Source organism: Excalfactoria chinensis, chromosome 4 (assembly GCF_039878825.1).
Source record: "Excalfactoria chinensis isolate bCotChi1 chromosome 4, bCotChi1.hap2, whole genome shotgun sequence".
Lineage (NCBI taxonomy): Eukaryota > Metazoa > Chordata > Aves > Galliformes > Phasianidae > Excalfactoria > Excalfactoria chinensis.
The window spans coordinates 2,249,350-2,274,742 of record NC_092828.1 but is presented as its reverse complement, the minus strand read 5'-3'; the positions used below and the strand labels follow the sequence as shown (position 1 = coordinate 2,274,742).

Genomic DNA, 25,393 nt, shown 5'->3' with positions numbered 1-25,393 from the left:
TGCCATTGGGAGAAGGTAACAGGCCTTATTCTGCAGCAGCAAGGGGACATTTGGAGGCAGTAACGGCCCCCATCAGACCTCAGCACCTCTCTGAAACACTTTATCCATATAGTTTTTGGCTGAAGGATGCTAACCGCCCCCCCCCCCCCCCCCCTCCCATCACTGCAGCTGATGGTGAAGGGAGGATGAGGTGCAGGGAACATGCCCCCATCTGACCCCTTCCTTCCCAAGCACTGAATGGTGCTGACATTCAGGCTGACTATTCTTAGCTTTGCTTTGAACAGGGCACTTGGCACCCCATAGGGTTGTAAGCTTGCCAGGCTGATGCCCAGCAGCCGCAGCCTCATGTGGTGACAGGCCAGAAGGTGATGTGTCTTGCCCACCCCTATCTGCTCCCCATGTATTTATGGTTCTGTTGTAACACTAAGAACATCTCCACACTGCTTCAGTGTTTCTGCTGCCTTCCCAGTTCACCCCCTGCACCCACAATGGACCTGAGGGATGTCCTGGTTGAGGCCTGGTTCTATGGGGCTGGAAGATGACAACTGAGAGACCACAGGGGGAGGCACAGGTTTCCCTCTGGAGCTGCTAGATTCACAAACTGACGCATGGAGGTCTGTATAAGCAGCTGGATTCTCCTTCCCTAGAGAGCCCATCTGCTCTTGGTTAGCTCATTCATGCCTTCCCAGCCATCACTTCAACCTCACACATAGAAGAACATCATGCTGGACCACCGGAATCATCCAAAGCATCAGACCGGGGCTTTCAGTCTTTCTTTGGTAGGTTACCATTGCAGGAATACCTGTTTTTGTAGAATCATTACACATGGAAAAGACCTCCAAGATCATCAAGTCCAGCTGTCAATACATCAGCACCTTAATGTTATCCCTGTCAGGCTGGATGGAGCTCTGAGCACCTGATGGAGCTGTGGGTGCCCCTGCTTATTGCAGGGGGAGTGGGACCAGATGGCCTTTGAGGGTCTGTTCCAATGCAGACCATCCTATGATACAATCCTACACGCCCAGGACAGACCAATAAGAACATGCTCTGGCTCTCCAGACATCTTGCTAAAGATGGACTGCAGGCATCATCTTCATCCTGAGCACAAAGCCCATCAGGGCCCCAAAATTTGGTGCTGTTCTTATGCTGAACAATGTAAAACCACCAGGACTGTCTCTAGGATCCACACAGTGGGGTAGAGATGCCTCAAGCCTCCTCAGAAGCCAATCCTATCACTGCCAAGTTCTCAGCTGAGAGGGTCACACTAAGCCAAGGAGTCCTTGGGAAGAGCTCTCAGCTGTGTGCAATGCTCAGCTATTAACACCGAGCTCTTGCTTTCTAAAGGATGAGTCACTTGCTGAATACAGGTGGTTGGAAATCACCTCTTATTCCTTGTCTCCGTTTTGGGCAATGCCAACAAAGTCAGAGCCATAAAGGCAATGGAAGCCAAGCCTGGACTCACTCAGTGCACCGCATCAGCTGAAAGGTGCAGTTATTTCTTACTCTTCCCAATTAACCATAGAATACCCCCAAGCTGGAAGGGACCTGTGAAGGATCACCACATCCAACACCTGTCTCCACACAGGACCGCTCAAAAATCAGACCATAAGGCATGAAGGAACCCCACTTAGGCTGCCCAGCCTCCTACCTACAAGATAATGCATCTATTCACTGTCACAGCTGAGATGCTCAAATGCTGCAAGCACTGGGGATTACAGACTTAATCTCAGCTGCAGGGATTCCCACAAATAAGCAAAGAAATACATACATCAAAGATCCAAGCTGCGCTGAGAGCTGAAGGTTAAATAAAGGACACCGATTAGGCACGAAATAGAAATATATAAACAGTATATTTCTTTTTATTTTGCTTTTAAATACAACTTCCTTACACAACAAAGGAATTCCCTCTACCCCCCCACCCTCACATCCCAAGCAACTCTTATCCAAAGAAATCGCCCCACTGTAAAATCAACACTAGATAGAGGCATGCGCTTTGAGAGCATACTTAGCAAGTGCAACGTCTATAGGTCCTATCTCCACAAATAGGAACTGTGTGTGCTTCCCCTCCCTTACAATAGTCCCCCAGCAACCTGGGGTGGAAACCTCCCACACACCAAACCCAGAGGGGTTTAACCAGTTATGTGCCATGCAGCAGGAGATGCGGCACTGAGGGATGCGGTGGGGATGGGTTGGGGTCAGACTTGGGGATCTTAGAGGTCTTTTCCAACCTTATTGATTTTGACAGTAGAATGAGGGGAGAAATGAGGATGCGCTTGAGATGCAGTCCCTTCCTCAGGTGGAACCAAGGGGAAAGGAGTTTGGTTTGCACTGCACATTGTAGGAGGGAGGGTTTTCAGCTGCTTTACTTTAAGACAATTCCTGTTTTTAAGGGTAAATCCCATGTGGGGAAAAAGGTACAGCCCCACATCGTTGAAGAGGATGGAGAAAACCAGAAACTAAACACTTCTGAAGGTAACAGAGCACAAAGCCATCTCTGACTCATTGATCCAGAGCAGCTCCACCAAATGCATGAGGCTGAGACCCTCCAGGGGTCAACAGCACAATGAGTTTCCTCACTCTCCAGCTCTGAAACTGATACTCCAGCTGCTGAATTTGATACGCTGGTTTTCAGCAAAGCCCTGATCACGCAGCTCCGCTACTGCCAGAGCCCTTTTTGTTGTGGCATGTGAGAAGCAAAAACTCAGCAGAGCTCAGGTTCGGAAGGAAAGAACTTAATTGCCAACTATTTTTTCTTTACCATTTTGTTCAATATGGGACTCCCACCTGAGGCAAAGCAAGGGATGCTGATGGCCTCTGTGCAGCAGCAAGAAGTGCCACGTGGAGGGCAGAGATGCCACACGCATCCCCCCTCCTCCCACGAGCAGATTTCTGCAGCAGAGATGCAGATGGGGAGCAGAAGGCAGCACGTCCCTTGGGACAAGCTCTTAATATTGAACACTGCATCAGAACTGTGCCAAGTGATCCAAGCTCATGCAGAGTTTTTCTACAAGGGAGGGAGTCACAGCCAAGGATTGTCTTTGCTTGGAAGGAAAACACACAAAAGCTGAAAAGGAAAAGTGCTAATTTGTAGTTCTTAAGCATGTGCTCAGGCAACTCCCTTGTATGTCTGCTCTTTACACCATATTGATGGCTCGCTCTTTGCGACTAGAGCCAAAGCCAGCAGTATAATGGTCAGGGTTGGTATTTAAATGCCTTAATTAGATATGAAAACAATTAGAGAAGACTATTCTCTTCTAACATCCACAGGCCTCAGCACAGATAGAAAACTGGGCGAACCCCTCCCATACTGCCTATTTAAGTTGTTTTGGAAGCTTGACAGATGAAAAAAAAAAAGACGACAGCCCAACTGGAACACTGTGCCATAAAGTAATCAACTAAAGAGATGCAGAAGACAGCACAACAGCAGGACAATTACAAATCCTTCCTAATTGCCTATTATGGCAGAGCGAGCCCCAAGGGAGCAGACACTGCCACGCTGCTGCTCAAACACAGGCTCGTGTTCTCCAGAGAAAAATACCCACTCAGCATTTTGGCAGCATTCCTGCAGTTGGGGATGCCAGAGAGCTTCCAGGGTTGGGCTGGGGAAGATGAGAGCTATGTTAGGAGATGGCATCAAAAGCTGCTCGCACTGAAGTTCTGCAGGAATACACCAAAGTTGGAGCCAATTGGATACCAAAGGATGAAAACACAGAACCGCAAATAAGATTAACGATAAATATGGGCGCGTCCCAACCCATAAAGCAGATCCTAACCTGTGACCCTTTAAGCATCCAAGTGGAAAGAGCTTGAGGTGATGCAGCATGTCTCAGGTCCCCTCCAACATCTGCAAGCTTCTTGACCAACCTTCATGTGTTTTTGTTGTTGCTTTGCTTCTTTCCATGCAGAGGAACACAGTTCAGCAGCAGTTTCTGAAGCAGGCAAATACAACATGCAGAAGTTCACAAGCCGTTTCAGTCTTCTGGTTCAGTTAGTGATGGAGACCTTTGGGAAATAATGGTTTGGAACCACAGCATATGGGTGTGTGATCATCTACCATATTGTTTTTGGAGCATCCCTGTTCACACAGGTCATCCGGAAGCGTGCATCACATCCCACAGTTGTTGGATTCATCCTGAGACACTTCACCAGATGGTACAAAACTAGTTGAATTCGTTTGCTCCATCCCTATCCTTCCACAGTGATGCCTTGATACATCATCTGACTTGAGCTTTACGTTTATTAATAGCTTCAAATGTTGATGCCAGAGAATGTAGGGGGTTGTCGTTAGTGAAGCTGTCAGACTTGCTTCCTAAGCAATCCAGAAAGTGCTATATTGCCTGTTCAGCAGCCCATGTTTCAACAACTTCCCCTTCGTTTACACGGAGAAACAACTATTTCCATACATTAGTGCATCAGCATCATCTTTGAAGGCAACAAAATGAGTCTCAGACCAACAAAGCTATTCAGGTATAAATCCAATTTTAATTATCAAGCTAATTTCTAGCTCCTACATTCAGTGCAAGGATCAAAAACTACAAATTTGAGAGTAGAAGTTTATTCTGTTCCCAGTTCCCGATTGCTTTGGCAACTGTCAGAAGATAACTCCCAAAAATCCATTTATTTCAGAAGCATTCAATGACCTCTGTGGTTCCAGGTGAGCATCACAGACTCTCTCAATATCTACCGACATCCTTCAAACCCGACTCTTTGGCAACAGTTATACATAGCATTGTGCGTATATAAAGAGCTTATAATAAAACTTCTTTTACATTCCAACTGTCTTAACCTTCACAGAAGTATTAAAGTGCTCTATCGACTCTGAACAGTCCCTCCCTTCCCTAGGCTAGCCTACTTCCTGGAGACGCTTACACTTGCATCAGCAAAACCAGAAGCAAACAAGAGAAAAGGTACTAGTAGGAGGAAAATCCTCTGTAGGACCATTGTGACCCCTCAACAGCCACGAGGCCTTGGTAGCCTCACATCTCTCCACTACCCACATCTTTAGATACAGGTCCAAAACACTCACGCAGGCTAAACCAGTCCCATCACTTGATTCTTTGGCCTGTGCATTCCGTAGAAAGAAAACTTTGCAAAACAGAACCCTAGGGATGCTACTGAGAAAACGCAAATGCTGAAGTCATACTGGTAAAGCAACAGCAATGAAAACCCACCCAATAATTGTGATGGTTATTTCCTCCCCACCCACCCCCCCTCAGCTATCTGGATTTTAAGTGATCTTCAACTAAGTTTGACTCTGAAATTGACATTTTCAAACTGCCATAGTCCCTTTTCGGTCCTTGTGAGCAGAGGGTTGGGAAGGCGCATCTCAGAATTAAATCTTCTTGCAACACCTGCATGCCAGCCCATCTCAGCTGCTCTGTATTGGAGGGGATTTCATCCAGGGCCTCTGTTCTTCCTCAGAGAGGACCAGAGGTACATCCCAGCAGGCACACCATCTCCTCCTTCCAGCCACAGCATCCACAGTACAGTTCAAACTACCCTGAAGGGTGACTTCTCCCAGCCAAGAGCTGAGATCCCAGCAATGTACTTCCCAAGACACCTGCGGGTAACAGTTTACTTGACCATAAATTAATGCTTCTCATTCTAGTTCTGGTTAAATCTAACATCCACAGGAAAAAAAAAAACCAACACACAACAGATTAAAGCATTGTTAATTGTGCAATTGCTCCTTCACAATAAGTATTTGTTTGCTGTCATCCTGTTCTGTTGACTGGAGATCAGAGATGCTTTTACCACCTCCACCTTTACGTGGTCCCCAAAATCCTGTTTGCTGATTGCTCGCCTTCTCTTTCTACATCTTGGTAACAGACGTCAGCAATTTCACCACCAAAATGACTCAAAACCTAGAAAATATCTATGAAGGCAGTCAGAAACCATGCACAGATTTTACACTTAGTGTCACACCATTGGTCAGACATCACATGAGTTACTCCTGCTGCCTTCTGGACCAACTGAAAACCCAGTGTGTGATGGTTACCTGCTTTCATCTACTGGAGTGTCACCCTGACCTGGAACCTTCTCAGCATTCACATGAGAATGGGCTGTGACATGAAGGCTTTCCCTGCTGCTTGGCTTGTTTGAAGGCTGATAGCTTTCCCTGTGATAGCTCTGGGACATTAGTGACCATGCCCACAAGGACTTACTCTTGGGAGCACATTTAATGCCCTCTTTCATTAAGATGAAGAGATTCCATAAGAAAATAAACCTTTGCACACACACATTTTACAACTGTAGGCAACTACATGGAGATGAAATACCACCTGATATTTAGCACAAAGACAGCAAATCTTCAGTGGCTTGAGCCTGTTCAGACCATATGCTGAGAAGTTTTCTCTGCAGCTCTCCTCCCTCGTTACAAAGTTGGCCTTCCTCATCGTGCAGAGAAAGGCCCAACCTATAAGGGAACTGAGCAAGCAAGCAACATTTCTCTGCTAATTCACAAAACAATTTCTCCTTTCCTCATATCCTTTTTTGCTGCTTTGAAAGCTTTTTTTTTTAATCCTCAGGACTCCACTTTTTCTTGATGTTTTACCTGCAATCTGTAGCGTGCAGCAATGGGCAAGCATTGAACTAAAGGGCAGCTGGTTTCACAGTACTTCAGATAAGGAAACTGACCACTGTACAAGCAAAATTAAATAAACTGAAGTATAAAAGACTACAGAAGTTAGATTCATCCAGAAATATAATATAATGTCTGGAAGCAAGGGGAAAAATGGGAGATTAGTTACAGAACAGAAACAATGAAATGACCAACAAATATTGATTAGGAGAAGGAGGAGAACTTTCACTGCATGCTATACATTTAAACTAAACGCAAAAGTCACGTATCAGACCATCAAGACAGAATGATGAAGGTCTCAAGCCATGGGAAGAGGAAAGCAAAGAAATGTCTTGAATAAAGAAATGTGGGAAAAAAAAAACCCAATAAACAAACAGGTTCAGAGGGGAAAAAAAAACACAACAAGTGACCATACAACAAATAAGGAAAAGCAGCACTAAAGCAGAGAACAAGAATATGGTCAAGACACCACAGGTAACACTGATTGCACAAAACACTTCAGATATTTTTGAAAGAATCAGGCCTATTTGAATATCTATGCAAAATATATACACAAATCCATATGTATATATGTACACATAGGCACTACTGTACATATGTATATGCAATCGTTAACAACTGCCCTTTGAGTTTCAGCATCTGACTCCCGGTGCGAGCAAGAATGTTGCAGTTGTGCAAAACTACACTTCTGTGTTTGATTACCAAGTGGTAAAATTAGATAGAGCCCAAATCATTCCCAAGTAGCTCAGACCCAGATGCAGTTCCACCAACATCACCATGAGAGCCCAACTTCTGAGTGCTTCCAGGTCATCTGTAGGAATTAAATACTCATCCAAAGCTGTGGGTTGTATCGGTACAAACTAACTTGTTTCCAACCCTCCTGCTAATGAGTCTGAAGAAGACAGTCAGACATTTCCCCTGACAACAGTTTACCATGAGGCCATCCCACCTGGAATACCAATTTGGGAATACTGGATTAATAGGAAATAGAATTCAAAGGCCAAAATAGGACTGTCATTCTGTACAAGGGTCAGCTGTCGTCCTTATAGTGCTTTGGAAAGAAGGGACATGATGCATACAAAAGGGATTTCCCCCACCCCTCAAACAAGGGAACACACAACAACTCTGAATGCATGCTCCAACTGTATGGCATGCTGTTCTTTGGGGTTTTCCAGTTTCAGGATGTGAGAAGTGGCATTTCCATCGAGCTTGCTTGCCTCACAGCTCCAAACAATCACTGGCCTCCCAAGTCCATGGCTGTTTTGGTCTGACACTTCAATGCTCGGTTGGTCTTTGATATGTGCATTACCAATGCCATATTAGAGCAGAAAGAAAGTGGTGAAAGAAAGAACTGCAGATAGATTGTTCTATGCCTCAGCAAAGATGCCCCATCCTTCCAACTCCAAAAGAGCCATCCTCACAGCTCCACATGCAGCAGATCTTGTTTAGTGCTCTGCATCCATAGCATCCAAATACTTGGCTTCAATGATTCTAGGGAGCAGGTTATACCTAAGAATGAACCAGAGAGAGTGCATTAGAGCCTGTTTAACTCAAGTGTTTTGTTAGTCTGTCCCAGGTCTGATTTTAATTTGCCCACAAACACTTGTTTTGTGCAGGCAATAGCTTCCTGCTGTCCCCAGCTTGCTAGTGTATGGATTACTCGTCCAGAAGTCACCATTTATATCCTGTTTCTATTTTCTTAAACACTCTCACTGTGGTTTTCCAACACACAAACCATACCTGGTGCAGCCTTACATCCAATACAACACCTTCAACAGCAAGCATTGAGAGCTCACAGGAGAAAACCTTCCCAAAATTACAGGGCTGGCACAAGTGTCAGGAGATACAGGATACAAGGGATGTTTATCTTGCACTTCTTCAGTCCTCCAAGTACACCAGGTCACTTTTTGCAGCTCTTCCCATGAAGAAGCTTCAATGGGAACCCAGCAGCTTCAGTCAGTCTTTTAATAAGCACTGAACACATCAAGACTTGAGATCAAGAGGCTGAGCAGGGCAGTGACATTCCAGCTTGCTGGTAAGGCTCCATACCTACCTGGCCCTTAGCATCCATTTGATCATGGAGGTTGTGATTCCCCTATTCCCTCAGTTTCCTCTATTTTGGGGTGTTGTGTTATTTTTATCAACACAAACATCTTCATGGATGAATGTATTTGGGTGAGAAAAGAAAGCCACTAAGAACATGGTAGGAAGTTGCTCTCATCAGATCCTATGGCATGTTTGTAGTTTGACACTTCTCTTGCTTAAGAAGGAAGCAATTCTCCAGCTGTTCTAACAGGGTACAGTACTGGAAAGCCAGTTTACAAGCTGAAGGGTCTTTTCAAGAGCTAGAAAAGAGATCCCAAACAGCACTCACTGCTGAGAAATACCCCACCTGCTTAGACTGACCTGCCATGAGATAAAATGCTTGAGATCCGTGGAAGCACAGAAAAAGAAGTTAGAAGAGATTCTTTCTCTCTGAGCAACCTTAAGTATGCCCTAGGGCAGGGATAGGAGTGTAACCAAGAACTGGACACCCTACAGTTTTAGTTCAATACTCAAAAACCCATTTTCTCTCAACAAACCATCACTGAAAAATCACTGAAATCAGTTACTTTTCACACTGACACTGGAAAAATATTGGACCCAACAAATGACAATGCAAAGCACGTGTTTAATGCAGTTGGAAGGAAGGGAACGCAGCCTTGAGACAAGCAAACCATATGGCAAGTTTTCTGGATGGGACACTGAGCTGTGACTCACTCAGCTGGGTTTGATTCTCGACTTTGACCCCTGGCTACTCTTCCTTTTCCTCCCTCTGCTTCTTTTAAAAAAAAATAAGTGCATTTCTTCTTTTTCTGCCTCATCATTTTAGAGTGCCAGATCTTCATGAAAAAGTCATTATTTGCTACAGAGCTATGCATCATGGTGCAGCCTTCCCAGCTGGAGCCCACAGACATTGCATGAAGGCAATGTGGAATTCAGAAGAAGGAAGCAGAGGGCAAGTTTCCATTCTGGGTAGTACCATTTTCCCCTTAGCAGCAGGGCTAATTACAAAGGCTGTTTGGAAAAGCTGCTCTGGAAAGAGAAATAACGTAGCAGATATAGCGTAAGATGACAGTGCCTTGTTTACCCAAAAAAAGATGTATCTGCACCATTAAATTACTTATCTTTTTTGAGAAATTCAAGTTCTTTGACAGAAGACACTGTTCTTTGACCAGGCATCCCAAATTCCACCTATGTGAATGAGGGGAGAGGGACTCCTACCATAGGAACAATCATTTCAGTGCTTTCTGGTTCATCTTCAAACACCCAGCCCAAATAGCTCTAATCAGGATCCTGTTTGAAAGCCACGGCAGGCTGACATTTGCTTTTGTTTTGGAAAGAACTGAGCCCAACTTCACCAGCCAAGTGGAGTGCCACCATAATAACTGCCTTTGCAGATTATCACATCAGGAGACCTGAGCTTCTATATCAGATGGAAAACCTCCAGCACTGCAAGCTCAAAGACAACTAGATATCACTGGATGCCATACAGGCCTAAAAATAATCAAATGGACTGGAAAGAGATCTGTTCTGTCCAAGATCTTATTATGGCTTCTCGTTACAGACAAAGAATGGAGAAGAAAGCATGAATGATTTAATGGAAGAATGATGAACGGTCACTACTTAAAGAACATTAGGAAAAAATTCAACTTCAATGATTCTCTTTCAGGGGTCGGACATGATGATCCTTGTGGGTCTCTTCTAACTCAGGATATCCTGGCACTGAATGAGGATTGCAATACATTGTGGAGTTCTTGTAGTTTACTTTTATGTTAGATGCATTTTGAAGATTTCACGTGGTCTGACTGAGCTGAATATTTACAGTGGTATTCAGCAGCACAGGTGGTCTGTAAGGTCACTGCATTCCAGCACTATATAAAAGAGCAGGATTCCTCTTTACATTCATACAGTGCAAAAGAAAGTTTCGAGCTCTGCCCTGAGTGCAGATCTTATGAAATCAGAATGCAAAGCAAGAAGGAGCATTCTCAGCACCAAGAGAAAAGGCTCAGACTGCAGCTACTCAGGAAGACATCTCACAGGCACTACAAAGGGAGACCCAGGTGCATCTTTGCCAGCTAGAAGGTGACTAACCAGACCACATCCCTTTGCACAACACTTCGTATCAGTAAAGTCAAAGGTTCTCTGTGCTATTCCTCCTCAAGCCGTCATCTACTCAGGAGAGCACTATTTGTCCTTCTTAACCACTCAGGCTTCCACAACAGCTGGAAGACAATCATAGGAGATGGCAAAAAAATAAAGCCAAGCTTTGTTGGGAAGAGTTTCTTACCTGATTGGGATCATTCCTATCATGATGAGAGGGAAAATCATCTTCATGTAGGGCAACGGTGACATGCCGAAACCACAGAGGATGAGGAGCTGCAGGACCTGCAAGCCTGTGAAATAGTGGATCTTCCTCTGGGGCACTCTGCGGATGTAATGTGTCGGAGGATAAGCAGTCTGGGAAGAGAAGAAAGGTGATTCAGAAATGCAACAACCCGGACCCATGACTGCAGGATGCAGTGTGGACTTCAGAACAAGGGTTTTAATGAAGTCAGTTTACACCATGCTGTGCATTAACTGTCCTTCATGTGCTCTACAGCTGAACGTAGCATCTGTAGGGTTAAATCATACAACAAACTGACTGCATTGGCAACAACACACCGAAGATGACTGGGCATGAGAAACCCAGGGGAGGAATAACACACAATGAAGATTGCCTCAGGGAGCATCTGGAGCACAAGAAAATATCTTGATAAGTACAGTAACGAGATTCCCCTGAGTAGGATTATCAGGGCTTTGCAGCAACACATGAAGTGCCTGAGGGGGGTGTGTGCAGAGGGTGATGGGAAGCAGAAATATTCATCCAGCAGCCCCCCACCACTTGTTTCTGCACCCAAAATCCAGCTCTGCATTATTGTATAGCCTTTCTCCTGCTGATCAGATCATGCTTGCCCTGGTGGGTCCTATTTTCCACCTGAACCTTGGTATAGGAACAGCAAGAGTTGAGATTATAGAGGAGCTGGAAGAGGCTGGACTCCAACTGCCATGATTCTCCACTTATATGAACTACTGTTTTTAAGAAAGAGCAAAAAGTGACATTAATAGGCTAAATATTACTCGTGGTTTCTTCTGACAGTTACTTGCTCATGTCTGAGCACAGGCTTTGACTCACTGTCTATACATCAATGAAGAGTATGAGCGACTGTCTGCTGGCACTGATACAGGCTCAATGGATTCAGATTGTGCCATGACTCATTAAAAGGTTTCCAGAAAAGTGAGAGTTCCATATTTAAGATTACTTTTTGCTTGGAAAATTCCACAGAATTTGTATTAAAACAGAAGCAGTATCACTATTCAACCACATAACTACTCAATCTCCATTCAAAATATCCACATGACAAAGGTAATCTTTACCCAGATTTCACAGTCTTAACCTCTCAGATGTAAAATCAGAGACCAAGACAGATTAACAGAAGCACCAGGCTTGCTAAGCCCTTGACCCATTACATAAGAGGAGGTGAGCTGGAGACTCATTATTGCTCCTAGGTACTGCCCACGCTGCCAACTAGGGCCTTAATGCACTTGTCATAGAGATGGCTTGAAAGCAGATTTCCAGATTTGTTTTCATCCCACATCAGAAGCATTTCAGTAGTGCAAGTCATTTCATTTTGAGTATAAAACACTATCCAGAATCCTAGAATCGCTCAGGTTGGGAAAAACCCTACAGATCATCAAGTCCAACCACAACCCAACCATGCTACCCGAACTAACAACCTTTCGCTAAATCATGGCCCTGAGCACCACATCCAAATGGGTTTTAAACACATCCAGGGATGGCGACTCAACCACCTCCCTGGGGAGCCTATTCCAGTGCTTAACTTGATATCCAACCTAAACTTACCCTGGCACAACTTGAGGCCATTTCCCCTCGTCCTGTTACCTGCGAGAAGAGACCAACCCTACTCTCACCTTTCAGATGTATCTCGTAACACTTTGTACAAGTTGAGACAAAAAGCATAAAACGAGGCAAAAGTGACCTTTTCTGAAGCTTTGCTGGCAAAATTCAAAGTCATCATATTGTAGATCTGTGATTTTTTTCCCTAAACTATTCTTAAGGTGCACATACTCTGCAGCTGACAGACACCAGGGGGGCTTTAAAGACTGACAAACACCACATGCACAATGAGCAGTAGGTTCCTGCAACAGACAGCATTTGAATGTATGTGTTGTATCAATGTGTTCATGCTCTACAGAGTTCAGAGCAGGTCTTCCCTGGTCACAGCTCTCCTGGTTCCATCCGTGCACTCATTCCTAGCCTCCTGGAGAAAGGTGTTCTAGAGCAATCCTGAAGCAAACTGAAAGGAGTGGGATTATCTGAGACACTACTCCAAGCAAGAGAGCTCAAATGCTTTTCACAGCAGGGAAATGCAGAAAGTAATTTATGCAGAATTTGAAAGGAATGAGATGAGGTGAAATCCTCTGAACAATTTAGCTACCACCTTTTCCTAACCCAACAATAACCTTGCCACTTTCGTTGTTTGACACAGCATTATTCTCTCACTTGTTCACTTGCCTTAACACAAAAGAATTATCTCGCTCATGTCTCAGTGACAGCCAGACTCAGCTAGAGACATCACGTTTTGCTCCCTCCCTTCTCTGCAGAGAAAGGTGAAACGGATATGCAAGGCGCAGGCGGAAGATGGAAAATGGAAATCAGTAGAAATCAAGATGGAAGATGGAAATCAGCCTCATGAGAAAGTAAATCTGGGGGTAAGCCCATTCCCAGCACCACCAGCTTGCCACACCATGTTAGCACTTGGCGCTGGCTGGTCCCCAGGTAGTAAACATGATTTATTTACTCCACACCAAGCCAGTGCACTAATCTGTATTACCTGTTCTTTGAGAAGCAGAGCCACCCTCTCAAAGAGCTGGTTCCCATCAATGGAGGTTAACGCAATGTAGAGGAAGAGGCCATAGAGGACTGGTTTGGGGATCCATTGGAGAGGGAAAGGAAGGAGTAGGAGCGAGAGGCCAACCAAGAAGTTTGCCACCAGACTTGTTAGCCGGGTCTCCTTCACGCTCACAATCCTGGAAGCAGGAAAACAGGAATTAGTGGAAAAGAACCCCAGTACCCAACATAAGATTATTACTGGGGCGCACGGCTCAGAGTGAGCTCAGGACACGCGCCACGCGGGAAAGGGAAACTCATCCCCACCACACTGAGATCAGCACTTCTGGCCCTACGCGGACACTGAGAAGGCAGAGCTCCGCTGGATCCAGGCCAGGCACTTAATCCACAACTCAAACAGAGCACCTGGAGAAATGCCAAATTCCCCTCTCTCTGAAGCTGCACAGATCCTATCCCCGAACTAAATTGCCCTCTAAACTAATTCTATTCAGCACTTTGTGAGAAAAATAGGCAAGAATCTTCTTTCTGGGCATCAATCCTTCCCTCAATTTACCCAACGTATGCGCAATTGGCTTTTATCCAGGATAAAACTCATTTGCTTCTACAGGAACTAATGAACCTCTTGGAAAGAGGAAAGAAAAAAAAATGGATCTGCAACTCTCGACTGGGAGTCAACATTTTTGATGTATGTGAGGATCTCCTTGTTTACATGGAGGGAATGCTGGAAGCACTACGCAGGGAGCTAGAAATTTAATGCTGCTGTGGATTACAGCAGTCGTGCTGCGAATTGCCTACTACTGCGCCAGACCTTGTAATTCACTAAAGCAAATTTCATAGAGTTGATGGAACAGTTTTTAAACAAACAAGAATAAAAGACGGGCGGGAAAGCATGCAGCGACTTTCAGAGTCTACTCAAGAGGTGAGAGGAGGTGGTTTTGTTTTCCTTTCATTGCAAATAAGCCCAAAACAATGGGAGGAAACAAACCCCTCATCTCTCAAGGGTTCTTACAGACAGAAAGGAGATTCTTAATGTAATTTATATGTATACACATATTTAGAAGATAAATCCACAGAACAAGCGGGTGAATAAATCCCCTATTATAGGTGAAACTCTTGTCACAGGCTCTCTAGGCATCATCTGGTGGCTGCAAGACATTCTGCATTAACCCTCTACACAAAGCACTCTGAGGATTAGCACAAGATCTATGAGAACGTTTCCCTCTTTTCTGTGTACTGCTGACACCTGGTAATCCCTTCTGTCCTAAAGAAGGTTCCTTCACAGTGAATTCTATCAGTATTGAGAGCCTTCCTTTTAAATATGCTCAGGTTGAACATCTGAAGTTCTGCTTGTGCATTCAAGAACACAACGATGCTGTAGGGAAGATGGAGTCTTCCCACACCTGTCTTTAGGGACTGAGGGATAACACAACAGCCCAAGGCTTGCTCTTAGCACACGGATAACATAGAATTTACATGAGACCTAAGGAATAATAACAAACATTACAAACAGAACACCAAATCCTGAGGACATCACTTAAATTCCCTGGTGAGTATTGGGGCAGATTATACATGTTATCCAAGATCATGAAAAGAGGATGTGCAGAAGAGACAGAGGAGTTATTAACCATTGTGGAACTCCCCTTCTTCCCTAATCTCTAGATTTAAAAACAGTCAAAATCACAGCCTTCCTCCTTTCAAATACACTCTTACACGTTTCCTAATGGGACATCCCTCCCATTGCCTTAAGAAGCCAGAGGAGGAGCACTGCTCCCCGCCTGTTATCTGCAAACTGCTCCACCAGCTCTGGAAGAACAGGAACATCAGCTGGGGGATATCATTTAGCATCATCTGCACAGCCTCCAGGCCTGCATCACTGCTGAACAGAAGTCTCAGAGACAAGGCAAGCTTTAAGTGCAACTGCAGGGGCTATTTCAGATTAATCTGATAGTCCAATAAGGAGCAGTCAGACCACTTTAGTGCCATCAGAACCACTATGAGCCTCTTGAGTGTCGCAGTAAAGCAGGAGGGAAAGGATGCACTAAGTGATTCAGTCCATCCGTGTACAGGAAGAGCTCCCCCAGCTTTGTCTTTGGGCAAGCTACCAAAGAAGCATTTCTTGTTTTGGGAAAAAGAACATGTCCACAATCTGCAAACAGAGCATATGCAAGGCTGCTAAGTTCCTTGTGAGTGCAATGATGGAAACTGAAATGCACAGGATCAAAGTTAAATATGAAAACAGCACATTTCAATAAGATACAAGCCTGCATGGATTGGAACAGCCCAAAGCAGCAGCCTTTTGGTAATGGATTTTTGAAGTTCATCACATTTTGTCTGCCTTCTTCTCTTGGGGATGCAGCAATCACAGCACTGAGGAGTGTCCGAGTGTACACAAGTTCTTCAATAGCTACGGTCACTTGCTGTTAATGCCATATGAAGTAGCCTGGAATTCCTAACCAAAACAGTTACAATTGCTCATTCATAAAATCTGATGAGTTTTAAAGCTGAACTTCCCACTCTTTAGATGCTCCTTTGTCAACTCTGGCACCTTTCTTATTTCCAGGGTAAAGATAACAAGAAAATATCAACAACAAAAAAAAAAACCCACAACAAAACAGTTCAGAATCTGGTTTGTCCCTTGAGGAAGCAGTTCCAGAAAGCCTGTACTGCAATGGAAATGATGTAATTAACAGAGATTATAGAGCATAATCCAGGCTCGTTTCCCTAGGATCCTTTAATATGGTTAGCATGGGATTAACCATCCCCTATCTCCTCCCCCATATGCCTGTTTGCAGATTGTCAGATTCCCATCAAATTCAAGTGGTTCATCCACAGGGGAGAGGAAGAAAATTTCGCTTTCATTGTGACAGAGCTTTATTCCTGTTCATGCCATCATCCTCACAGAGCTTTGATTCGAGTGCAGGAGAGGAACCTGCCAAGGGAATCAACACCAAAAGAACCCCTGATTTTCCAATTGAGCTACATTAAGTTTTCTTTTTCAGCAGAACTAAGAGAAAAAGATGACAGCGTTGCTCAGAGCCTCCTGTTTATGGCTCAGTGCTTTGCAGAGAACAAGCAGCTTCAGTCTCTCAAAGGGAGTTCAGACAAGCAGGCAGCCCTTGTTCCTTTCTCTGCTTCCTATATTTACACAGAGGCAGAGAAGGGCCACAAGAGAAAGTACTTGGAGAGATTAGGTCATCTCTCAGTTCTTTTTAGACCTGGACCTACATCTATGTTAACAAAGCCAAATAGGGCAACCTCTGAACTATAGATGTCTATGATCTCTTCTGCAGTACAGACCAGGAAAAACAGTATGGATTCCAGAAACATTTCTCCTCCACAAGTGTGGTGATGCACTGGCATCACAGGAAAGTGTAGTGGTGGTGTCATCACCCTTGGAGGTGTTCAAGAACCATGGAGATGTGGCACTGAGGGATGTGGTCAGTGGGTATATGGTGGGGGTGGTTTGGATTTGATGATCTTGGACATTGGTCTTTTCCAATGTAATGATGTGATTCTGTGAATACAAGCCTATAAGTCTGATTAAAGCAACTCACATTTTACTCTTCTTTTATCCTTCTTCTCATAATGTAAGGCTTAGCATGGCTCCAAAGCAAAGATACAGTTGTGGGAACAACTAATACCAACACATTCTAATGGGAATACGAGCCCAGGAGCTGATATCCCGGCAAAGGACTGCAAAAGCACTGCAGGGAATAGCCAGGAACACCAGCATATGGTTGTGGTATGTGAAATCTCCACCAGCAACCCAGAAAAGCAGACAAGTCCAACTAGTTTGGGACAACAGGCACCAAGAACATAACAGAGAGATTGAAATTAGAAGGCAGATCCAGACAGATCCACTCCATTTCCCCAAAGTAAATGACCACTTAGTCTCACTTTTGAGAAGTGAGGATCCTGAAAATGGAAACAAAAAGACAGCATAATTAAAACTAATGGCATGTGAGTGGAAATTACCACTCCTGAGGTAAAAGCGTTCAAGTGTAATGTACTGAGATCAAACAGATCAGATAATCTCCATTCTGGAGGAAGTTTCATAAGAAATTGGATTTTTTTAATTATTATTTTCTTAAATAGGCCTCTGATAAGAAAGCATTTGACAACTCACAGCAGCAAAAAAAAATCTTGTCTTAAATAGAATGGCGTGACCCGGGCATGATTTCATTGCTGTTTTTGTTAAAGGAAAAGAGAATTTAATAAGCCTCTCGCCTTTCCAAAGCATGGTGGAAGACCATGGGAGCTCTGAAGCGCCGCTGCATTTTTCCTACCCTTTGTAATAACCACCAGACAGGTCCCATGTGATGAATCAGACTGGATTTTTTCTGGTGAAGATATCTAGATAAGTCTGGCCAAAACATCTCCTCAGCTTCACGCAGCAATAAAAGCAAAACAGGCCTTGGCTGACTCTCTGCACCTAAATTTGCTGAATTCCTTCAGGCTACTTCCTACCACTGAGGAAAGCACACATTTGTGGCTCTTCTGAACCAAGCGCTTTATGAAAGGGGGATGAAGCAAAGCAACAAAACCATGGTGGCTGAGGTGGATTTGTTTGCTCCATTTTCCCCTCCACCTTCATCTCCCACAGCCTTCAAGACTACAGCTACCTCCCCCCAGCCATGACCTATATCCCACTGAACCCAAAGGGTAAGGAAGGCAACAAAACAAACCCAAAAAGATCCAAGACAACTTTGTGGTTCGTACTTACGTCTCATAAATGTGCCCATTTTCAACCCTCTCCTCTACATAGGCCAGAGCACGGACATGCATTGGAGAGTGAGGGAAGGCAGCATGGATCCATGGAAGGCCAAAGATGGACAGCCCCGTGTTTATCAGTGCCACGAGCAGGAGGTCCCAGTGGTAGGCTGTTCCCTTCACCAACCTGAAATGGGGTACAGTTGAGAGCCGTCAGACCTGGTGCTAACAGCAGCAAGGCTGCTCTTGCTGAACCTGAGCTTGAACGTTAAACCAAGCGCACTTCCACGCACAGAGCAATTTTACACACCTCCTGTTTCACAGCTAACGTTACGTGAACGCAAATGGTAATGAAACTTGATAGCTTTCTCCCAAAGCAATCACCTTCTGGAGAGAGCAACGCTGAGCTAAAAGGCAATCTGCTAAAATAACAGCCCGCGAGAATCGCATCAGCATTTTGCCACTATGTTTGTTGCTGAGTCAACTCAAAATACACAGGTGTGCCTGCTAACAGAGCTGACATGGGCAGTGTGAAACTTGGGCATGGGTTGTCAAACCAGCAACACTGAAGCTTCCCCATCTGCCTTGCTTCTAACTCTGATCTCTCTCCTTCCCCACAGGCAGACCCAGGAGCTGAGCGCACATTTGGTACACTGCAGTAATCTCCCACAATTATTGCTTCTGCATGATAAGAAAATAGGACATGAATTCATTAAACTTCAGCCCCTGCTCATTAGTCAGCCCAGGAGATATGCTCCTAGCTTCAGTTAACGCTGCATACCCTCCCCCTAACCCCCTTTAGTTTAAGGGAAACAACCCTTAAACTAAAAGGTTAACCAAGGCGTTTAGCCACATTACATTCACTTAGCAGCTACTCTCTATGAAGCCCAAACACTGAACTTGTACCTCTTCTAACACTGTCATTTTTGCTAAGGTCCCCCAGCCAAACATACCCCATCTGGTACCATGTGCTCAAACGACTTGAATAAAGTTTAGATAAAGGCTGGGTGAGGAAATTCAGCCCTCAGACTGTATTACCAAAGTTAAAGGTCTATCAGTCATGGTTCTGTCTCTGGGCAGCAGAGCAAGATAACACTTGAGCCTGCTCTGACACAAGTAGAGGATCAGCTGAAATGCTCTCCAGGCACCATCAACTACAAAGTGTGCTCAGATATCATTTAGGTGCCTTAACACACATCAGTTCAGTACCTAAGCAGAGATGGAGCCATCTGAGATGCTCTAAGACAGTAGGTACCTGGATGTAACAAGCAATCCAGCACAGAAAGAAGATTGTGCCTTTATTGGTATGTGAAAACAGCAGATGTAATTATCTGAGCAGCAGAAATCTTGGGTGGAGTTTAGTTTTGGAACAAAGACATGCCACACTGAAAGTGCTCACCTCCATCGAGGGAGGAGGCAACAGGGTGACTAGGTCAGATGGACATCTACACTGCTTTGCCTCTGAAGTTGGAAGGTGCTGGCAGGAAGGGTGGGATTCAGGAGGGTTGTAAGCTCTTCCTGTGTTGGCTTACACTTTGAAAGCATGGTCCTTGCCCATGTGCTGATTTCTCAGAGCAGAGGCATCACCCAGCTCCCACAGGGTTATCGCCTGCTTGTCCTATCTGCTGCTTTCAAAGGGTTTTCTGTGTACAAAGGCCATACGTTCAGTACCAGTATTATTTTAACACTTGTCTCAGTCACACAGCATTGGCTGCATTGTATACACACTTCTGAGTTTCTGTCTAGCTCAATATCCACAATAGCTTTAAGTGTCATATCCTGGGTTATTCTCACACTATCCAACCAGTCCATCATCTCTTGGACTGTCCCATATCTTTCTTCTATCATTCTTTAGCAAAGCAGCGTGCTCTCAGGTATATACCACATTTTCCCAGCCTATTCTACAGGAAGAAAAAATGCTATATTTGGTAGGACACCAAAAACCATATTCTGTTTGGTTGCAATTGGTGATGGAATTTTTATTCAGTGATGACACCACAGAACAAACTGTCAGGTTCTATTTTCCTCCTTTCCAAACCCTGACATCCGATCAGCATAAGCTCAGCCTCGTACACAGCATTATGAAAAACGCTACAAAGAAATACAGAATGCTCTACATTCCTTAAGGGCTCCCTATTGGAAACAACAACCCATACTGGGATAAAGATGACCCACTTACATTACAGATTTATGTAATGCTTTACCTGAAAGGGGGATGATATAGTCAAGATAACAGGAATAATCATGTAGTCAATGAAAACCAAATTGGCTCAACTGAATTTGAGCTTGTCTTTTCTCTTCTAATTGTGTCACTCTAGCTACAGCATAAAGTGAATCAGTGTACAAGGAGAGCCCTCCCACACACCACACCAGTGAAAAACCTTGACACATGGTATTTTCTGGAAAGAAAGTCATGCACATCCAACTTTCAGTATCATCTGATTGCGGTTAGAAGAAAGATAAATGAATATTTTCATAATCTTGTAACTTTAAACACAAATCAGATCAACGAGATAGAAGTAAAACTATGTCAGATATAAGACTTCTCTTCCCAATTCTCAATTAGAGATTAATAGCTTCAAACACTTTCCTAACTCCCAGTTGCAGTGTATGATGTTATGACAGTTGTGCAAATCACTGCCTTGTCATTTACAAAAAGGCATCCATTCTGGGAGAACTGTGCACACATCCACATGGATCAGATGCTCCATCAGCCATATGTGGATGCACATCCATAAACAAACCATACCAAATACCTACAGAACTTTCATATGAGGGGGAAAAGAAGAAACAGGCTGAGGCATTAAGCTCAATGCTTTGCATTATTTTTTGATTCGGTGCTACAATATCGGGTTTTGGGGGATGCTGATGTGAAGTTCTGAAAGAACATGTCCTGAATACCCCAATTTTCAGGCTGGATTTTGGATAAAGCTTTTAAAAGACGGATTTACTTGAAGAACACAAAGCGTAGAACATATCCCATTGCTACCAGTCAATGGGTTAAGGAAGAGATCCCATTGCTACCAGTCAGTGGGTTAAGGAAGAGGTTTGAGAACACCAATCCACATAGGGACAGCAGAAAGTTGAAAGCATTACCTGTTCTCTGGAGCATTTGTGAGCGATGCCACAATGTTCTGCTCTATGAAGAAGAGCATTGAGAGGAGGAACCCCAGCCCCATCGCGCTCATCACTGAACCAATGGAGAGGGACTGGACAGGAGCCAGCACAAACAAGCTCTCAGATGGGTTGTAGTTAAATTTGGACACTGCAAAGAGGAGAGGAATGAAATTAGGGTGTGCCTTTTTGCCCTACCATCTACAAGGACCCACATAGTTCTACACATGTTATGATCTACAGGGAACCAACACAGAAAATAAGCCGTGATGCTCTGACATGTGGGAGCCAGAAGGCCATACAAGACAGGTCCATCTGGCTGCTATAGTTCAGTTTTCCCCCATCCCCTAAGAGCTTGGCTACCATCCTGACTTGTTGGGTTATGGCTCGTTCTAGTTAGGCATTCCATATTTTGAACAAAAAAAAAAGAGGGGAAACATTTTCCACAGACACAAAGCATTTTTTAGATTAAAAACTCTTCCTTCTAACAACTATCTGTAGGCTCCTTCTGCTCTGTTCATCAACCAACAGGGGTATTTTATGTAAAACTTCCCCACATGCAACAAGCTGAGCCCCTGCTTTCTGCCAGGGGAAGAAATCTATCAGTATGGGTAAATTACATACGGCCAAACATCATTTTGCAATCCAACTGAATTGAATGGTGATCACAGAAAAAAGAAAAAAGCCATTTCTTATGCGTTTCCATACATTTCCTCGCATCACCCACTCACGTCACCACAGGACAATGCAATTCCTGTCCCCATTATCGCTTCCTGATGTGGAAAAGCTGATCTGTGTGGCCAATGAATGGTGTATCATTTTTAGATTTCCTCATGTAACTTAAAACTGCCCAGATGCTCTGCACCGTTTCACCTAAATTAGGAAAACGTCAAGTGGAGACAAAGAGGAACAGACTGGGATCATCAACTCTACGTCTGCACAACTGGCAACAAACCCTTCCTGCCTGCTAATTACTCTGCCCTTTGTCCTTTGCCAGAAATTGTTGATTCTCTTCATTGTAAGAGATACTCACTTGAATTACAATTAAAAGAAAAGACAGGCTGAAGTAACTCATCTAGAGAAGACTTCACTCAGTCCTGCTTGATTATGGTTCAAATGGCTTATATCTGATACTGATGAAATTAGGACTCCTGAAGTGGGAGGCAGTACATACAGCGCTCGTAATACTACACAGGGGATCAGAGATGATTATTTTTCATTTATTTGTAGCCAAACTTCCCCAGATTTAATTTCTACTTCAATTGCAGACTGAATAGCATCCCTTAGCATTTTGAAGAATAAAAACACAACTTACTTTCAATTTCCTTGAAGATATAGGAACCCACAACAGAAAAAGTCAAAACTGAAATTGGTAAGGCACAGTCGGACAGAATTTCACGGACTCTTGCGTGCAAATATGGGCTGTAATTTAAAGACAGAAAACTTCCATCAACATCACACTGAAGGGACAGGTGCCCAATCTAGATAGCATTAACATTAACAAATGAAAAGTCAGTCCAATCTTGCCATTCTAAAGAGACGTTTGGAGTGAAGAAAGTCTTTAATTCATCCTAAAACCCTGCGGAATCTATCATCTTTGAAGGGTGATACATAAGCAAAAACCCAGAAAGGAACAAGAAAATAAGATGAGCTGGTCCTCCAGCACCAATTGGCATCTAATTTCCACAGTAGTTTTAATTATTTGCTTGGGTTTTTAAAAGAGTTTTAAAGGCAACAGTATTAAAACCCACATTATGAGTGGGCATCTGACTTCCAAGAGCACAACAGAGGTACCTTCCCAGTAGGCTTTCCTACACCACCAGGGGTTTTACCCCCAAGAATGGTTTAATGTTTATTTACTAAGAGTTCCAAATGTTCAATATGATTCATCCAAAGCCTTCCAAAAACTCACCTGTGATGCCAAATCAAATACGGAAGGGCATCAGTCAGTGACAGAACATTTTGTCCTGCTCTAACATTTTCCAGGTGGCCAGCCAAGGTCATGTCTGGTTTTGGCTTCCACCACCACTAATGGGAGAGTTCCACCTGATTTCACTGGGTTACGAGATTTTGGACCTAAACTGTTATTGATTCCTCATAGGTAGTATTAAATAATCAGTAGTCTGAACTCTAAGACTAAAGTAACTCACCTTTTCTTAAACTGATAGAGCGTATGACCAAGCCAAAGGGTACCCAACATCAACATGAGACTAAGGACGGCAGTTTCACGTCCATAATGCACATCATGCGTGCCTGTTTGATTCTCTAGGGACATGGATCTGCTCACTGATGAATTCATCAAGAAGGTGGTATTGATGCCGAGGCTTGGAATAGCATCAGCTCGTGCTTTTTCCAAGTAACTGTCTCCTGTGCGCCCATGGTAGTAATATTTCTTAAAAACTGTACAAACAACCAACAGGCAAGCATTAGGATAGGTTTGTGACAATCAGAGCAAGTAAAATAATGTGTTTGTTTTTTTTTTTTTCTTGCTTGATCATGCAGTATTATTAACGTTATGCTTCACCAGGTTTATAGCTCTACCCCTCAAGCCAGAGAAAACAAATCAGGAGAGCTGCTTCTCTTACAGAGACAGCACTTGACAGATTTTTTTCTTTTCGCTTCTTCTACCAAGTAAAAATTACACTCATCCAAAGCAACAGATATGAATTGTAAGAACTTATAGCGCTGATTATTTAAGTGATTTTCTTCCTCTCACTGGAACCGCTGCTTTTAAACATAAACAGACGTCAAATTTCAGCAGGCTGCTAAAAAATTACAAGATCACTGAAAAAAATTAGGAGCAGACGGACTACTTAGACCCTTAAGAGGAACTGCACAATGCACAGTAATTACTTTTCCTCCAGGGCTGCTCCAGATTTAAAGATAAGTGTTGATGATATGCAAAACCTGGCAGAACATTTATAATCACACTGTAAATTGAAATGGAGTTATAGAGCATCTGAAGTAAACCTGTACAAGTGAAATAGTGATGCCTCTAGAACTGCCCATAAACGTATTAGATTAGCTCAGTTAAGAGTCATTTATTCAAGTAATTAACAGTTGTAAATGTACTCTTGCTCTTGAGTATTTAGTCAAGATCCCATTTGTATGGCATTGTCTAGCTCTGAGCATACAAATGCATTATTGGGATAGTTTTGCCTCTTTGGGGAGTGAAAGCCTGGAGGTGTCACAGTGAAAAAGTGAAAACAAATGGGCATTAACCCCTGTAGTCTTGCTACTTCCAGGACAAGAGGTAATGGCCTCAGTTTGTTCCAGGGAAGGTTCAGACTGGATATCAGGAACCCAATAGAGTGATCAGGCACAGGCTGCCCAGGGAGGTGGTACAGTCATGTCTCTGGAGGTGCTCAAGAAGATGTGGAGGTGAACACGTGACACTGAGGGATGTGGTCAGTGGACGTGGTGGGATGGACTGGACTTGGTGTTCTTAACAGTCTTTTCCAGCCTTAATGATTCTGTTGTGACTGGGGGCCAGCAGACAGCACCTGCTCTCCTCCCCGACACCAATAGGAAAATACTGGAGGATGGAAACCACCATGTCAGAGCTTGGCAGTACTTCTGCCTTTCTTTGCTTTAGGCAAAATATCCCTTCAGGCTTCACAAGCAAACCTCAGAAGTTAGGGCAAGAGCATCTCCTTTAGACAAAAATACAGCAAACTCAGTTCAAAACGGCCTTCATAGCACTCTACCCTTCACCCTCTCCACTCCATGAAAAACCCCAAGCACCTCGTTTGTGTTTTGGTCTGTTTCATGCCATTCTCATATTGCACTTTCAATCATGAGAACCTCCCCCCCATAAGGAGCGATCCTGTTACCACCTCCCTTCACACCGCGTACTTCTGCACTGCGTGCTGCGGAAGAGGCTCTGCTGTTATTTCCTCCCTGTCCTCACAGCTGCATCCAGCCCAGTCAGGACACCCACATCTGCTTTGCCAATAGGTAAACTGAGGCACAGAGCACTGCTACAACCTGTATGGAACAGGTTGTTGGAGCAGTTGCTGTTTCCGGCTCTGAATATT

The 25,393-nt window shown here is 44.0% G+C and overlaps 1 protein-coding gene across 3 annotated transcripts in view; it reads right to left on the bottom strand.

Moving 5' to 3' along the window:
• Window positions 1-6,518: 6,518 nt before the first annotated feature.
• SLC4A11 (solute carrier family 4 member 11) overlaps window positions 6,519-25,393 on the bottom strand; it is an 88,119-nt gene continuing 69,244 nt past the window's right edge. For all 3 annotated transcript variants that reach the window (XM_072335625.1, XM_072335624.1, XM_072335626.1), the window contains exons 14-20: window positions 23,507-23,756; window positions 22,672-22,778; window positions 21,339-21,507; window positions 18,256-18,429; window positions 13,516-13,711; window positions 10,911-11,080; window positions 6,519-8,089 (exon numbers count right to left, since the gene is read on the bottom strand). In XM_072335625.1, the coding sequence (XP_072191726.1) occupies window positions 8,026-8,089; window positions 10,911-11,080; window positions 13,516-13,711; window positions 18,256-18,429; window positions 21,339-21,507; window positions 22,672-22,778; window positions 23,507-23,756 (1,130 nt within the window). In that variant the 3' untranslated portion in view covers window positions 6,519-8,025. The remainder of the gene's footprint in view (window positions 8,090-10,910; window positions 11,081-13,515; window positions 13,712-18,255; window positions 18,430-21,338; window positions 21,508-22,671; window positions 22,779-23,506; window positions 23,757-25,393) is intronic.